Genomic DNA, 16872 nt, shown 5'->3' on the forward strand with positions numbered 1-16872 from the left:
AACGTGCAGCTTCGACTGAACTGTTGTCTGGTCTTTCACCCCGCAATCCTTCGGATACGTCACAATAACGATGTTATGTGAATGTGTGTAGCGTGTTGTTAAAGGTTGATGACGACATTATAGCTTTGCAAAAAGGAATGTCTATATTTGAAACGGTGTGTCGAATCTCCCAAAGGAGAAGTCGAACAAAAATGTTTTTAATTAATGAAAGAATATTTTGTTTGTTTTTGTATTTTTTGGCGTTGTAAAAAATAAATAAATAATAATTTCAGACAAAATTACGAAGCATTTTCCAACTGACATGTACTGTACTGGAAAAAAAAATCAACAAACCTTTTTGTCACAGAGAATTACAGGAACTGAATGATAAGGGTACAAAACGCACACTCGCTTGCAGATAGTGCTTTGGAACTGCACGTCAAACAAAAGGTTAACAAATTTTAAACTGTTATGTAATCCCTGACGGTGGAATCCGCATCAGTAAAGCAGGGTTAATCGGCACACGAATTATACAACAACAACAACAAGGAAATCCAACACAGGTGGAGGCCATACAGCCTATCATGCCTGCACGAACACTACACCAACGCAAGATCCAAGAAAGAAAATGCAAAAAAAAAGAAGTTTTTAATTAATGAAAGAAAATAAATAAATTTTGTATTTTTTTTTCCTTGTAATTTTTTTTCTTCTCTTCCCCTCGGAGAGGGGGCATGGGTTTGGTCAAAAACACACATCAACCACACAACCCCCTTTAACAAGACCCCCACCAACAGCACTCCAAACACAATCACCCATCAATACTCAAACTACCTAAAAGTCCTTCCTGAGTTGTGGTGACCAAAACTGCACACAATATTCGAGATGTGGCCCTCACAAAATTCCTGTGTAATGTTAACACCACCTCTTTTGATTTATAAATGATCCCCCACCGAAGACAACTTCAAACCCTATTTTCTCTCCCTATCACTGCCTGGCATTATGCTGCCTGCTTACCTCCCATATCTATACCACCCCCAGATCCTTCTCCTGTGTGACACGCTCCAAAATTACCCCTTACATCCTGTAATCTCTATTTTCATTGTTCTTTCCCATCCCCAACACCTTATACTTGCTCAGGTTAAATTCCATCTGCCAATCTTTTGCCCAAACAATACAAGTATCAATACTTTCTTGAATCTGATCACCATCCACTCCGCTATCCACTTCACCTCCAAACATTGTGTCATCTGCAAATTTGGAAAGCTTACTCTTCACCCAATTACCCAAATCGTTGATGTAAATACTGAGTAGTAATGGTCCGAGCACTGATCACTAAGGTACCCCACTATTTCCATCCTTCCAGCAAGAAATCCTCCCACTCACAGCCATTCTTTGCTTCCTCCCACGAAGCCAGTTTGCAATCCAATTAGCTACCTGACCAGCCACTCCACAAGCCCTCACTTTGGCTAACAAACTCCGATGTGGTACCTCATCAAATGCCTTCTTTTAGTCTACATATACTATGTCCACTGCCTTTCCCTCATCCACCCAATCAGACACTGCTTCATGGAACTCTAAAAGATTTGTTAAACAGGAACTACCTTTGTTAAACCCATGCTGACTACCTTTAATTAGTTTGTATTTGTTTAAATGGCTCCTCATTTGGTCCTTAATTAATGTCTCCAACACCTCCCTACAACTGAAGTCAAACTAACAGGTCTAAAGTTTCCCAATTCCTCTCTGGTTCCTTTCTTAAATAGCGGTATTACATTTTGCTACTCTCCAATCCTCCGGTACCTGTCCTGACTCCAGCGAGCTATTGAAAATATCCGTTATCATCTCGCTTACCTTCTCAGCCACCTCCCTCAATACTCTTGGGTGCATATTATCTGGACCCGGAGCCTTATCTACTCTGAGATTACCTCGCGGTTCCTTTACTTCCTCCACTCCAACCTGGATCTTCTGTAAAAACCCTTTTTCACCTCCTTGATAGATACTCTCAGCCATTGGCAATTCTCCTGACTGGTCTTGTGTAAAAGTTGAAGCAAAATACCTGATTAATAAGCCTGCCATCTCACTTTCATCACTAACCACTCTCCCAGTGCTATTCCTCAATGGGCCCACACTGGTCCTAACCTGTTCTTTTACCCTGATATACTTAAAGAAAGTCTTGCTATTATGTTTAGTATTCTTAGTTATGCCCTTCTCATACTCTCTTTTGACTTGCTGAGTTATTTTCTTCACTTGCCTCTGTTTACTGTGAGAGTGATATAATTCTAACTCCAGTCCTGTTATTTTAAACCTAATAAATGCCTTCTGCTTCTCCTTAATAGCATTCCTTATCTCACTGCTCAACCACCCTGGTCTCTTTCTGTTTCTAGTTTTGCACCTCATTGGAATGGACTTCCTCTGCACTCGACACATTTGGTCCTTAAAGGTTTCCCATTTCTCTGATGCTGATTGTCCTATTGTTAGTTTCTCCCGATCTACATCACCCAATTCTCTCCTCATACCGTCAAGGTTTGCCTTCCTGACATCTAATAGCCTAACTCTTCTATCCTGAACTCTAACCCTTAACAGAATGTTTGCACACACAATGTTATGGTCACTTGCTCCTAAATGCTCCCCTACCTCGACCTCCTCCACCATATTGGGATCATTTCTTAAATGGAGGTCTAACACTGTACTCTCCCTCGTGGGCTTATCTCCAAACTGGGTTAAAAAGCAATCCTGGACTAAAACTAGGAAATCCTCATCTACTCTGCCCTTTCCCTGTTCCTGGACCCAATCTATCCCTGGCAAGTTAAAATCCCCCATAATCAATACTCTTCCCTGACCACATGCCCTTTTGAATTCTTCATGTACTCCTCCTTCCTCCTCTTCCTTCACACGCAGTTGAAAATTCAGATGAAAATTGAGGATTTCAGAATTGTGTCCTTTGTTGACATTTTGGCCTATGTTGACCTTTTGGCCTATGTTGACCTCAAAAGTACAAATAGTTGGTGGTTGAATTCAGTGACCTGATATGCATGCAAATCCTGTTCAAATTTCGAGTCAATTGGATGAAAATTGAGGATTTTTGAGAATTGGCCGATGTTGACCTCAAACGTGTGGCCGCCACGGTGAGGTAACATGTTCGTGGGGGCAGATAACAGCAATTTTTGAGAGGAATCGTGCAAATGATGATACAAGCATCAAATTTGGTACATTTGTTCTCCAGGGGATTCCAATCAAATCTGCCTGATTGGCCATTTGAAAATCCAAATTTTGAAAAATTTGAAAAAAAAATAAAAACTTCAAAAAAGTCAAGATCACGAATCAATGTTGGATGCTGGCTGAGATTGGTGAATGTTTCAGAAACATCATCAAAGACGTTCCAAGTCTGCCATGCAGTTTTCTTCCCTTTACCACGGAAGGCAGACACGACGTCACATCCAGTGAACGCATAGAAGTATGGGATCCCTCTACCTTTCTCAGGCCCTATTGCAGAAACGACCTCATGGACTGGAATCCATCGCGCCTTGGCTCCTTGGCCAAAGGCAATCCACATGTTCTCAAGACCTAGTTCCTGTAAGGATGGCAGTAGAGATATTGCTATGACTAGTACGTCCGTGTCATTAGCCTTAATGATAATGGACTTGCTACCATCCGTCGTTGCATCCCTGGCGTGTTCAAATATTCGAGTGTCAGCTTCTTCATGACAACATGGAGACACAGCATCCAGTGACTTCCTTGTGTTGCTAATGGCATCTTCTCCTTTTGTGACAATGACTGTGCTTGTCGTCTGTGCTTCACACATCTTTTCCGCAAGGAAGTGAAACAGCTCAGTCTTGTTGCTGTCATCTCGAAGAAAGCTCCTTCCGTTACTTGGGGTCTTACTGGTTCCTGTCACTCTTCTTCTGACTCCTTTCCCCCTTTTCGACCTTGCCTCAGACTTCAGACTTGACTTCTTGTACACATCAAACACTACGTCCACCCTCTTGTACTTGGCACCATAGGATTCCACCTTTGGGATGATGTCTTCTTTAGCATAGTCATCAAATATCTTTGAAGTGCGTGGAGGTAGGGCATTGATAAGTGCTGAGCCATCAATGATGACTGCATCTCCCCTTGGTTCTCTGTCTGGGATGTTCACTTGCGCTTCAAGAATTTCAGCCAGCTGTGACTTCAAATATTTTTGAAGTTTTTTTTTTTTTTTTTAATTTTTCAAAATTTGGATTTTCAAATGGCCAATCGGGCAGATTTGATCAGAAAGCCCTGCAGAACAGAAAAGCCAAATTTGATGCTTGTATCATAATTTGCACGATTTTTCTACTATCTACTACACTAGTGGTAAAGTTTCAATTTCCTCCGCTGAATGGTTTTCGATGTTAGATCTTAACAAAATGCGGACACGTACGACGTACGTACGTACACTATGGATCGCTTAACCCTGCTCTTCATTTCATGAGTGCAGGGAATTGAGTACGTAAAATTGTAGACGACTTATTTTATGGACAGATAAATTGATCTACTAATGCATATCCATAAATGATAGATAGTGCTGCCCTCTGGTGGAATCTAAGCAGAATTGCATGACCTTTCTGACCGAATGATTGAATTTGTTTCGAAAGCCATGAATTAGACATATTGTCCGATGTATATTCCAAGTTTCAGGTCGGTTCAATGTATAGCCTTTGAGATGTGAGAGCCAACACATTTTGGATGGACGGACAGACACACAGGCACCAGGACGGACGGACGGATGGACAGACAGACAGGCACCAACATGATTTTCGAGGGTTTTCGTTAAAAACGCAAGAATGCGGAAATGGACGTTGCTGAAATTTAGAACATATTACCTTATCTTATCTAAAATATTCCAGAGACGGGGGTCGAAGTGTCGGATCTGCCGGGAACCATAAGTCTATTGACCCAGAAGCATCCTCGACTCTGTAAAAAGCGGTGCTAAGATTCCGAAAAGAGAGCGGGAAATCCTGATCAAAAATTAGGGAAACCGAATGGCATGTTGAGTACAAAGTGGTCAAGTTTTGAGTTAGTGGCGTATCTAGAGTCTCGTAGATCTGTAAGCGCCATGTGATTATGAAGAAGAACCCCACGTAGATAAACACACCCGGAAGAGGAAAAGGAAAACGTTGCAGTGTCGTGAGTGTCCGCGATTGGATTCATGGACTCAGAAGGGTTGGAGCAGGATGCCGTCCGCTTCGCGCAGCTCGCCGTGCAGCAGGACCAGGTCGGCATGTACGGACCGGCTGCCTTTTACTACACGGTACGTGCATGGCCCAAGGATTATTGTGTGCGTAGTGATATCCGCGGCCGTGACTCGTCACTCCGATAGCACGGTATGTCGGACCTTCGTTCATGTCGAGTGTTTTGACCGTTACGCTCCAATGTGGGTTAATGAATGTTCGTGCGTGTCCGTTTTCAGGAAGCTGCACAAGCCTTGTTTTATGCCTTGATGGCTGGCTCACAGCACGACGTGCTCCAGGACAAGGCCCATGAGTATTTGAATCGAGCGGAGGTTCTGCAAGCCGCGGGTAAACGACGAGAGTTTTGTTTGGAAGGGGCTGTGAACATGACGTGTTGTAGATAAACCGACACCGCAAGGAAAATGAGGACAACTGGACGTGGCGACAGAAACGACGGACATGACGTCATGCTGGCGGGGACTGGTTTTTATGCCTCCACACCTAAGGGTGCCGGAGGGCATTATGTTTCTAGGTTGTCCGTCCGTCCGTCCGTCCGGATTTTCGTTTACGCGATAACTCGAGAAGGAAATTGTAGAATTTCATCAAACTTGGTGAAAAGGTAAAGTAAGACAGGGCAATTAAGTGATTCGTTTTTGGGCCAGATATGATAAAGGTCAAGGTCAAACTCTGAAATTTTACTGTTTTACGCCTGAACTCAAATATTGGACAGAATTCCATCAAACTTGGTACAAAGGTAAATTTAGACAGGGCAATTAAGTGATTCGTTTTTGGGCCAGATGTGATAAAGGTCAAGGGTCAAAGGTCAAGGTCAAACTCTGAAATTTTACTGTTTTACGCCTGAACTCAAATATTGGACAGAATTCCATCAAACTTGGTACAAAGGTAAATTTAGACAGGGCAATTAAGTGATTAGATTTTGGGCCAGATATGATAAAGGTCAAGGGTCAAATATGTCAATGCTCAAGCGTTTGTGCGGGAGAGTGGAGGCATTCCCGTCGACTGCGTGCAGTCAAATTACTCTAGTTTTATTTATTTATTATTTAAAAAAAAAACTGATTCAAATACCGTTGGGATGAGACACTTTTACGTCGGTTCCTGCATGATAAAAAAAAGAAACACCAATTTTCACACAACTGCAACATAATTAGCAAAATTCCGAAAAAGTAATTCTATTCTGAAGACATTTTCTCTTTGAAGTTGCATTTTTCTTTGGGTGTACAACGTCGTATCGAACTAATCTTTACCTCCTCCCCTAAAGGTGCATGGAGGTTATGTTTTCACCCCTACCTCTTTATTTATTTTTTTATTATTATTATTATTTTTGTTTCTGAGCAAGATGTCTCAAAAAGTTGTGGATGGATTCGGACGAAACTTCTGGTGGACTTGTTGGGTATGTTACAAGGACTAATTATTTCGATTTTGGTGAAGATCCAGATCTGGATGCGAGAGTTATTTAATTTTTAAAGTGATTCTTCACCATTGAGAGATCGGGCCAAAAACAATATATAGTACGATATCTTATTAAGTTATGGATGGATTCTGATGAAACCTGATGGACGGGTTGGGTGTGTGATGAGGACGAATTGGCTCTTTTTGTGAACAATCGCATCCGGATGCGAGAATTTGAAATTTAAAAAAAGTGATTCTTCACCTTTGAGAGATTGAGCACTTTTGCATATTCAGGAAGCTTTCACTAAGGCTAACTTAGCTTATGGATGTATAATGGTCCCATAGTGGAGTTTGAAAAGTGAAGGCCACTGTGCTAATACATCGGCGATATTTCAAACTCCTGCCTCCTCGTCTGCATCACTGACTCTTCTCCACCCCCCCCCGTCAATGTGAGGGATTTTTTAGAGCTGTAACTTCAGGGCCACTTAAGTGCATACATACGTATGACCCAATCACATCTCAACCTTAACTGGGGGGAACAACCAATCTGCTCTCGCCGAATCAATTATCCCCAGTAAAGACTTTTTATAAACAAGTAATAAAGACATAATATGTCGTAGCTCCTATTGTTTTAGTAATTTTGCTGCATGGAGTTGAAGAGACAGCCCATATTTATGTTCAACTAAAATGGCTGCCAGTTTACCAGTCAGCCCTCTTTGATCAGATCACAAAATAAAGTTAGGTGCAAGTGTATGCCATTGCGTACTGTGTGCACTTGTGCCAAGTTTGAACAAAATCGGACCATGCGTGTCGGAGCAATGGTTGAGGACACGTTTAAGTAACAAAATGGCTGTCAGTCGGCCATCTTGGATCTTATCTCAAAAAAAAAATGATGTATATATGTAAGCAATCATTCATTGTCTGCCAAGTTTGAACAACGTCGGTAAATGCTTTTCCCAGAAATGGTTGAGGATGTGTTCGACATCAGGTTTTTAACTAAAATGGCCACGTCAGCCATCTTGGATACAGTGATCTCGAAAAAAAATGACGTGCTTATGTGTACCATCACGTGTTGTCTTTGTGCCAGGTACGAATAAAATCGGTCCATACATTTCCAAGATATGGTTGTGGATGCATGCACGCATGCACACACGGACATGAAAATCAAGACCGAATCCAAAAGTCCCCGTTTTGGACTAAATCCAACGGGGGCTAATAATTGCCTCTTTGCCCTTCCAGCCAAAGAAAGTTGAACAAAGCAACCAAGAAAAGCTACACAAAGAAGGTGCTTTTTGTCCCTCCACAGCTGCTGATTCATTTCACAGCAAAGACTCAACCGTGAGCACCAAGTAGTTTTCCAAAGACCTCCGGGATAAAGTTATAGAAAGGCACAGATCAGGGGATGGGTATAAAAAATATTCCAAAGGCCTTGAATTTCCCTTGTAGCACAGTCAAGATGATCATTAAGAAGTGCAAGGCATATGGTACCACCAAGACCCTGGCTAGATTAGGCAGTCCCCCCAAAGTGGATGACCAAGCAAGGAGTAAACTGATCAGGGAGGCTGATCAAAAATGAAAATTTTGAAAGGGGTGTCAACTTTTTATAGGCACTGTGTGTATGTAAATATATACATATATTTATTTGTTTTAAACATAGCCAGTGACATAACTTCCCAGAATACTGAGTTCTGGTGAAACCATCTTGTGAGATCACTTTTCTCCACAGTCATCAAGGACGCCCCCCCTCCCTCCCCCTCATGTGACGTCAACATATGAGGTTTATCCATGCTCTATCCTCAAATTGGCTGAATGTCAAGTAAGGTCACACACATTACTTTTTTGGTCTTTGGTATGACGACCAAAGTCCGTCTTGAATTAACAACTCAGAGCGGACACTCGAACCACAATTCCCCCAAGTCCCTTCACGCTCGGGGTGCCCTTTTTCTCGTGAGTTGCTCAATTGTTAACATCGATAGATATTATTTATAGCAAGTCGGTAACCAATTAAGCAATATTGCATTTGACTATCAACTTTGAACTTTGAAATCAGTGGCCTGTTTGAACTGTTCAAAGGATGTTGGGAATGCTATATTTAAGTATTGATTTGTACTTGTGCAGATTTTCGAAGGTCATCTCGTCACACAGTGTGTTTTGTTGATAAATACGGCAACAAACAGCGTGTCTTCCAGTTATACAATAAGGCTGAAGCTGGAAACTGTTGTTTATATTTTGACAGAGAAACAGCAAAAAGGAGATTCTGGAGCACTGCAGCAGTGCTCGAAACAACCACAGGAGCTTAAGCAGGCGCGTTTCCTGCTGGATCAAGCTTTCGTTGAGGATGAGCAGGGTGACAAGGATGATGCTGTGGAACTGTACATGCAGGTTGCTAACCTGTGTCTGAAAACGGTAAGTGGTTTGGGAGTGGTGCTCTTTTTACCGCGTTGTGAGCACCAATGGAGGAAACCACTATGATCGTGCGAGGAAGAGACGGTCAATTTATTACCACCATAAACCATCACCAGCCCCACCTTGGCTCCGTCAGATTTCCATCTCTTCCCCAAACTTAAGGAACACCTCAGTGGAGAATTTTTTTCTTCCGCCGATGATGGCAAGGCCACTGTAAAGCACCTGTTAAGTCAATGGAATGCACATTTCTATCGTGACGGCATCATTAAACTACTTTAACGTTGGCAGAAAGTGTGGACCGCAGTGTTGATTATGTTGAGAAATAAATATGCATCATGGTAGCATAAAGATCGATGTTAGTTCGTATCTGTCTGTTTCATTTGAGTATCTTTACCTATTTTGGAGAAGAGGAATAGGAGGTTTTGCTTTTCTACATGCCCTTGTAAAATTTTTAATCAAAGGCTGCAATAGTTGTGATAATATGTAAGATAAGCATTATGCATCCCCTTACTTGTATCTAAAATATTACCGCAGACAGTATGGTGGCCTTTAACTCCCTTTAACTTTAACCAATCCCTTTAACTTGAAAGTGACTGTGTTCTCTCTGCTATTCTTACTCATCTTTGTCCTGTTCATTAATTCCCTTACTTATTCGATCCAACTGTGGCTCCACTGCCTCATTGTCAGTTTGCTCTCTTTTTACTTTCAACAAAAATTAGGCTTTTTTTTACTCGCTCTTCCACAAGCCTCATTTTTTGTGGTGAGAAATAAATATGAAATATGAGAATGTTTGGTCATATGTTCCTGGCAACCATGAGACAAAAATGATATATAGTTTGATTTTGGTAAAGTCCATTTGTTAGAGAATTGTGAAGTGATACAATGCTTTTTTTGGATCTTCAGGCAGGGCTATTGCTTATTTATTTATTTTTTGTGCTCAGAGCTTGTGATGAAGAACATGGAGCAATTAAGTCATTTAATAGAGCAATAGGGGGGCTGAGGGGGCCTGTGTAAGCCTCATTATCCCACGCACATGAAGGAAAAAGCGGGATTAAGCAATTGGTTCACGTCCTTCTGTCCTTCCGTCCATCCGTCTAAAAATGTCATTTTCTGATCGACGAACACTTACTTTAAATTGAATGCTATATTTTGAACACTAATCGGATGATGAATCGGAACACAAACCTGCAGTTGAACAATACAGTACTTCGGCGCTGAATTTGGCCTGATTGTGTATGCGCAGAGAGGAGTGAGGTTTTTTTTTTTTACTTTCTCTGCCTGCCTGACAGTCAAACCAAATTGAAAATCATTCCAAAGAGGAAACTTACTGTTTTTAAGGAAGTCATAAAGGACACAAACAACGAGCACAAATAACTAATGTGACGTGGTGTAATAGACACTGCGCCAAAGGTGGTAAACTTCTGGAATTCATCATTTTATTTCAATTGAATTGTACACTTGAACACTGCGTGGGATAAGGTTTTTTTATGAGCTCTCTCGTTGATTGAGTTTCTTCTTCACTCTGTGCAATATTTAATTTTGAAAATGTTAATTACAAGTTTTACCCTTGTATATGTGCAGCACAACTGGAACACTTGCAAGAGGCTCTGGGGAAAATTGTTTTGTTTTATTACATATTTCAGAGCAAGACGACGTCAGATAAAGAACTTCAAACCAAACTAAACACACTGACAAAGCAGGCAGTGGAGAGGTGAGTTGTTTGTGTCTGTTATAAAGCATGCATCATACTGTAATTTGAGAAGTGTCTACTCATTTGTGTTTGTATGACTTGTATGCACTCCTGAACCGCTGGATGGAATTAGGCGATAACTGGTGCTTCTTCTCGTTGTGTGCATGGGAAGGTTTGAAGCAGTAATTTCTTTATATATATATATATATATATATATATATATATATATATATATATATATATATATATATATATATATATATATATATATATATATATATATGTTTAGGGTCAGGGGAAGGACCCAAATTATTTCTCTGGAAATATGTATGGTATAGCACTGCTCCTGGTTGGTATGGGTATTACAAGTCTTACTGAAATATATATATTTGTGTGTGTGGGGGGAGGGGAAAAGAGGTGCAGTTATTAGATTTAAGGCATACATCACATCCCTGTTTGTGCAGTTTTTGGGTTTTTTGGACCTTGTATTAAGGACACTTGAATGGGGATAAGTCATCCTGTCTTTGTACACTGCTAGGAAATGGTGTTGTAACCTTTAGTGGAGACTGAGTTAAGAATGCCTTGTCATGTGCCGCCTCTGTTGAGTGGGATGAGGGGGAAGCAGTTTGGGCATTTCACTATTCACATTGCAACACGCCTGTCCATTTCCCTCTTCCCCTCCTGCACCGGGGAAGGAGTTCCAGCACCCTAACACTGCCACCCCTGATTTGGCAAGATGACTTGGCATTGGCCACGCTGCTCGGCAGCCATGGTGCAGATTGGTTCATGATTGGTGATGTGCAATTGGGCCATGACACAGTTACTATGCATGCGGGTGGAGTGTGCTTGGTTAGGAGCCAAGGAGTGCTGAAATCGATGCCTTGGGGAAGACCTGTGTCCGCCAGTGGGTCGTGTTGTTCATTGAACTCGCACGTTATTGCCTGCGCTTTCTATCCCCACATGTTTTTGTGTGTTGCACATTATGGGGTTTTGTTTGTCTCCCTTTGTTAAGTGATTTGTCTGGTTATTGGCTGTTTCTGTCCCGGATTCCGTTTATATTGTTACGGTTCTGGAAATTCACAGATCACCATTCAGGTTCCCCGAAGATCAGGTATGTCGATAAGTGTGTGTCCACGTTAGATTTCCCCACCGATGTATAACGGGAATTATTCATGTGCTGGGCTGTGAACCTTTGAGGTAGTGTTATTCTTTTCTGTCTTTTATTTTAAACAATCATCTCCTCACCACCTTCTCCACATCTGCCAACATCTCCTCACCACCTTCTCCACAACCGCCAGCATCTCCTCACCACCTTCTCCACAACCGCCAATATCTCCTCACCAGCATCTCCACAACACTGCCATATTTTCACCAACAAACAACATCTCCACAAACAAACACGATGGCATTCTCGACAGCGGCAAAGTGATCTCAAACACGGCTGCGTTGTGAGGGTGATCTCAACCGCAGCCGCGTTTGACAGCGAGATCGGATCAGAACGGCGAAAGGGGCGGAGCCAGCCGGGGGTGAGTTCAAAGGTGAAAAGGATGGAGGGCACTGATTTCGGGTGGTAAGCCCAGAGTGACCCCTCCCCCTGGGGCTATAAAAAGGCGCGTTTCAACGCCGAGAGCGTTGTTGGTCGGTGGAGGCAGTCGAGTGGAGTTGAGAGAAGATTTGGGCTGGGCTGTTGGAGTCAGCAGTGGAGACGGGAGAAGCCGGCAGTTGAGTTGGAGTCGGGAGAAGTTGCCAGCAAGCTACGTAACGGTCCGAGCAATCGGGCCCTGAGTTGGTCGAGCGACACTGAGGAGTGAGTGGGCTCTTAAGGAGCATCAACTCCAGAAGAGCAAGGCCCGTTCGCTCCTCTGAAGCATCGTTGGACAGGCCCGATGTGAATTACAAACTTGGGAAGGCCAAGCGACCAAGGAGGGCCGCCCGCCAAGCTGCTCGAGCCGCTTAAGTGACTGACGCGTTTGGTGACACCCCCCCACCCGGTGAACAGACATACCGACGGCCCCCCCCCACGAACAAAAGACCCATCGAGTCGCCTCAAGGGCGACAAGGTAACCTGCCCGGCCTTGCGGAGCTCCTTTGGTCATCCCAGCTCCGAGGAACATTAAAGGCTTTCGAGCCCGGTTCTTTCTTTCTTTCTTTCTTTCTTGGGGTTTGCATGAAAGTCTGTGGCGCCTTGTCTTCCAAGTAGAACTGATTAAATGCATGTACATAATAAATAGACATCGGCTGTAGGTTTTTATTCGTATCTTGTCCCCTCTCCCCATTCATTGCATTGCTTACGTGTGCAAATAAATGTTCCCCATTTTTGAATGTCACCTGCTCGTTGCGTCCCTCCCTCCATTGACTGCCATAATTGTGTTCGGAATAATTAGCTGGCCGATTGTAAGCCGATAAAACGTACATCTGGTCCGACGGGGCTTGGCGATTTAAAACCGCTCGGCAATCGCAAACGGAACGAGCTGCTTAAAGCGGCTCGTTTTCGTGCAGGCTTCGTTGCGGTGTAAACTCCCGGCATTTCTGTCTGCGTGAATAATTAGGTACATCGACAATTCGGTGATCGACCCTGTTGCGCGTGGACAGAAGAGTTGGCTGGTTTATGGTGTGGTTAAAAACACCCATAGCTGGGTTTCGGCATTGATCCGAAAGCTGTGACTAGATTTCTCGTTCGGTGGGCACGCGCGGCCACAATTTAGCTAAAGGCGGTTGCCCGGACGGGCGAAAATCCACAACACTGTTGTCAGGACGTGGGATTCAAATTCATCCTCCTCGAAACTAAATTAACGGAACCAGATCAAGGGTGTGTGAGGCGACTCTCCGGTTCCATTAAATTCCGAGCATTGAAATTTTTTTATTTTCGATACGCAAAATGGCAGCTCAAGGCGAGCAGGCGCAGGGTGGTTTAGAGTACGAGTTAATAGAATCTATGGCTTAGGACGAAATCAGCGTGCAGGACTCCGTTATGCAGGTTGTCTATTCCCCGCAAATAAATGCAGAGTCCGAAATGGGCCCAGTGGTAGGGGCGGTGGACGAACGCTCCCCACGTGCGAATCCGCCCACGGATCAGATGATGGAAATGTTGATGCGGATGATGCAAGAGATGAAGGAAGAAATGAAGGATAACATGGATGCAAATGTGCAAAAAATGGATACAAATATGCAAGCGATGAAGGAAAACATGAATGAAAATGCGTGCAAAATGAACGGCAATTTAGATGCGATGAGGGGCGGCATGGATGAAAATATGCAAATGCTGCGGGGTGAAATGCAGAGCATGGGGCTGAGTCTCCAGGCTGGGTAAAAGGCAATCGTGGCAATTGCGCGTGACGAAACGCGGACGACGGAGAACAAAATGGCGGCGCCATGTGGCAGAGACACCGAACCAACAAAGGGGAGTGTGGATTGTGTTAGTCCCGCAATGGAAACGGGCAAGGTCACAATAATTCGGGAGACGTGAAGGACGAGACGTGGAGGTGACAACGCCGGAAAAATTAATGGTGACTGAGACACGGATAACAAGGGAAGAAACGGTGGAAATGAATGAGGTGACTGACTTAACAGAGACACGAAGGGAGACGCAGGAATTAAAAGAAATAACCGAGACACGGGAGATAGAGGGTGAATTGGATGAAACTAAAGACGAACACACACACATGGAGTTAGCGAGGGACAATAAGGGGGAGCTCGGGGAATGTTTGGTGGCCAGGTGCAAGCAGCAGGATAGTCTCCTTCAGGAACGAGGGGAGGGAGTATGCCCCCTTGAAGCGGATCGCGACGAGGTGAGTTCGGTCACTCCGTGCGAGTTGGGGGGCGAGTGCTGTGAATGGGTACACGCGGAGCTTGGGGGGTATGGAGGCCCTGGGAGCGCTTGTGGTAGCGCAAATTCCCAGTGCGATTGTCCCGGTGTGTGTGTTTACGAGTGTGGCGAAATGCGTGTTGAAACGCGCGCATAGCGCGAGTGAAATGACGTCCGTGGAAATGGACAGATGGGTCCAGACAAGGGACGGGAATAGCGAGCCGAAAGGGCCGCTTTTTTTTTTTTTTTGTATACCTTGGTCGAGGCTCGTATGAGAGCTAACACACAACTCACAGCAAGGAGGCATGAGACAAGAGGGGTGGGAGTGGAAGGGACAAAACAGTGGGGAACAGACACATTAGGTGAACTGTGAAAGGGAGAGAGATGGGGATAGGACGGGGAACATGGCGAAGAGAAGATGGACATTACAGGGACTTTCAGGAAGGAAAGCAGGGAAATTGAAGGAAGTGGGCTTGGGTGGATTATCGGGGGTAGAAAAGATCAAGGATTTGGATGGGGGAAGATAAGAGGTGGTGGTGAACAGCTGTTTTGAAAGCCTGGAGGGAAGAATGGGAAAGAATAGAGTGAGGAAGTTTATTCCAAAGGCGGGAAAAAAGAGGAATGAAAGAGTGAAGATGAGCAGTGATTCGTGATTTTGGTAGTTTTACCAGAAGGGGGTTGTTGGCGGACCTTGAGCGCCCTGTGGAAATGTGGTGGGGACAAATCGCAGAGAGAGCAGGGGGGGGCAAGGATGGAGAGGGGTCGGTAGAAGACAGAAAGACCACCGACCAACTTGCGGTGATTGAGTGAGAGGCCCAAAGACTCAGCTTCATTGCGGGAGATGCCGATGATCTTAAATGTCCTGGTTTCGACAGCGTGAAGCCGAGAAAGGTGGGAGGCAGGAGCACCAGCCCAGAGGGGAGAGCAGTACTCCATCAGGCTACGGACAAAAGCTTTGTAAGTGGTCAGGAGCTCAAGAGGGCCGAGGAAGGACTTTGCACGACGGAGGATTCCCAGTCGGCGACTGGCTTTTGAGGCGAGGTTGGAAATGTGACTTTCCCAGGAAAGGTCATGGCAGATAGTGAGACCCAGAAGCTTGAAAGAAAAGACTTCTTCCAGAGGATTGTTGAGAAAGTGGATGGGGGGGGGGTTTCTAAACGGTCCTTTCGAAGAGACATAGTGAGAGTGTGAGATTTGTCTGGATTGAAAGACATGTTCCATGTGTTGGACCAGTTTGTGATTTTATCCAGATCTGCAGTGAGCGAAGAAGCTGCTGCTTGCCGGTCTGAGGGATGACAGATGGTACGGCAGAGGGTGGAATCGTCGGCAAAGAGAAATAGAGGATTTTCCAGAGAGTCTGAGAGATCATTGATGAAAACCAGAAAAAGAACAGGGCCCAGAACGCTACCTTAGGAACTCCAGCCTGCACAGGAAGAGGGGATGAAAGAACTCCATTTAGGGCCACACGTTGACTGCGACAGGAGAGGAAGTCTGTGAGCCATGAGTGGAGATGGCCTTGAATACCATGGGAAGAGAGTTTGGTGAGTAGTGCAGGGTGCCAGACTGCGTCAAAAGCACGTGATATGTCCAGGGATACGGCTCGGATTTCCTGTCTGGCATTGAGGACCTCCATCCATTGATGGGAGAGCAGAAGCAGCTGTAGCTGTTTCGAGAACCACGCCGGTTTCACGGGACGTCGTGTGCGGGGCCCTTTCGTCAGATACCGAACGGCCGTCGCGCGCGCGTTTTCGTACAGGGAAGCCGGCGCGGGAACGTCCCGCGTATCGAAAATGGCCGTCACTAGGACGGTTAAGATGGCGAGTGTTAGGTGGATTTGGAACACGCGGGTCCCCACATGGACGCGTGTTCGGGACATTTCTTGCTGCTTACCGCGTGTTCTGTTTGTGGAGCACGCGGAGCAGGTTTCTGGGACGTTACGCGCGCGCCAGCTGCAGGCTCGGTGCGCGTGTGACGTCATCGGCGGGAATCTCGCGGCATGCATGCCGGACAAACAGCGCACGTCCCGCGTGGGGAATTCCCCGCGAGCGAGCGCTATTCCGAATTGGCGGAGTGACGTCATTGCCACACGGATCGGCCATTGAAGGGGACGTCGGTAACGCCCGTAAGGATGAACTTGCGTACCGTAAACCACCGCCATGGAGATGCAGAGGAGGAGGAAAAGCCTCGCTTCCAGTACACGAGCCCAGGCGGGGGTAGGAAACTCCTTGCTTAGGGCACAGGAACACCACTCGTTAGGGGGATGGGTTAGAGTTGGTTAGACCAGCTTCATGGGAGGTGAGTTGTTCCTCGTGGAACCCGTGGAATGGATTCATTAGAGGGATTTTAGGATAGATTTAGCTTGGGGAAAACGGATTTGAGGACACTGAAAGACT

General features: G+C 44.8%; 1 protein-coding gene across 2 annotated transcripts in view; it reads left to right on the top strand.

The window, feature by feature from the left end:
- The first annotated feature begins 5079 nt into the window (after positions 1-5079).
- CAPN7 (calpain 7) overlaps positions 5080-16872 on the top strand; it is a 71380-nt gene continuing 59587 nt past the window's right edge. Inside the window, exons 1-4 of one of the 2 annotated variants that reach the window (XM_085892375.1) lie at positions 5080-5248; positions 5408-5516; positions 8815-8984; positions 10628-10695. In XM_085892375.1, the coding sequence (XP_085748501.1) occupies positions 5147-5248; positions 5408-5516; positions 8815-8984; positions 10628-10695 (449 nt within the window). In that variant the 5' untranslated portion in view covers positions 5080-5146. Of the gene's footprint in view, positions 5249-5294; positions 5322-5407; positions 5517-8814; positions 8985-10627; positions 10696-16872 lie in introns of those variants that run through there. The other variant, XM_085892374.1, reaches the window with a different exon arrangement.

Source organism: Eptatretus burgeri, chromosome 8 (genome assembly GCF_056783735.1).
Source record: "Eptatretus burgeri isolate ZD-2024b chromosome 8, Ebu_testis_v1, whole genome shotgun sequence".
Classification (NCBI taxonomy): Eukaryota; Metazoa; Chordata; class Myxini; order Myxiniformes; family Myxinidae; genus Eptatretus; species Eptatretus burgeri.